The sequence below is a fragment of the Formica exsecta genome, unplaced genomic scaffold, assembly GCF_003651465.1.
Source record: "Formica exsecta isolate Colony F162 unplaced genomic scaffold, ASM365146v1 scaffold120, whole genome shotgun sequence".
Classification (NCBI taxonomy): Eukaryota; Metazoa; Arthropoda; class Insecta; order Hymenoptera; family Formicidae; genus Formica; species Formica exsecta.
Genome location: NW_021848537.1, coordinates 1,880,348 through 1,881,330, shown reverse-complemented (window position 1 = coordinate 1,881,330; position 983 = coordinate 1,880,348). Strand labels below are relative to the sequence as shown.

The 983-nt window shown below is 48.0% G+C and overlaps 1 protein-coding gene across 1 annotated transcript in view; it reads left to right on the top strand.

Moving 5' to 3' along the window:
* LOC115241807 (unconventional myosin-XV) overlaps positions 1-983 on the top strand; it is a 109,134-nt gene that overhangs the window by 104,419 nt on the left and 3,732 nt on the right. The window contains exons 32-33 of the mRNA XM_029817739.1: positions 112-415; positions 663-979. Coding sequence (XP_029673599.1) covers positions 112-415; positions 663-979 — 621 coding nt within the window. The remainder of the gene's footprint in view (positions 1-111; positions 416-662; positions 980-983) is intronic.

The window sequence follows — 983 nt, the reverse complement described above, 5'->3', positions numbered from 1 at the left end:
CTACTATCGCTTCTCATTCCGTCGTACTCGCGTTGGAGAACGATATGGTCGCGCTACTTAACGCGCGCGCGTGCAAGCAAACGGGAGGATTGAACATCTCGAATTCGATAGGTTCGAGATGTTGAAGACCGCGGATGGATCGATCAGCGGGTCCCTTAAGGTGATCGAGTCACTGAAGAGCAAGAAGAAGAGCAAGAAGAGTAAAGGCCAGCCGGATGGTACCGAGTGGACTTGGAAGGAACAGGTGGATCTTGTCAAGTACTCCACCGTGCCCATCGAACAGAGCCTGCTTAGGCTGGAGACGGACTTGAGTGTCCTGGCCATCGAGTGCTTCCTGTGCCTGATGAGGTACATGGGCGACCAACCGTTGCCGCCCGAGACCAGTGAAGTCAAATGCGTTTACACCATCCTCATGGTAAGTTTGTATCAGAATATTTTTTTCTGATTTCATTGTCTAGAATGCATAACGTTTCGTATATATTTCTATCACATATCAATCATTTTCATGTATTATTATAACTTTATTCATGAATTTATAGTTAAAATCCTTCGAAAAAGATGATGAAAATAATTAAATACAAGTATTTTTTACACTTTATTGTCATCTGTGTTGTTGCTAATTTCAATATTCGCTAGTTAATTGTTTCGTGGGGTATTCGCAGCACTGTCACAAGCACGAGCAGCTCCGAGACGAGGTTTACTGCCAGTTGATGAAGCAGACCACCAATAACAAGAGCCCGAATCCGGAGAGTTGTCAGCGTGGCTGGCGAATCTTCAGCATCGTCGCCGCCTATTTCACGTGCAGCGAGAATCTCAGGCCGTACCTGACCAAGTACCTCGAGACAGCGGCGTACGACAAGCGTCGCGCCTATCACGGCACCGCGATGGTCTGTCTGCAGAATCTCCGGAAGACGGTCAAGTACGGTGGTCGTAAGAATGTGCCGAGCGTGGAGGAGATCATGGCGATCAGCGCGGGCAGGAAT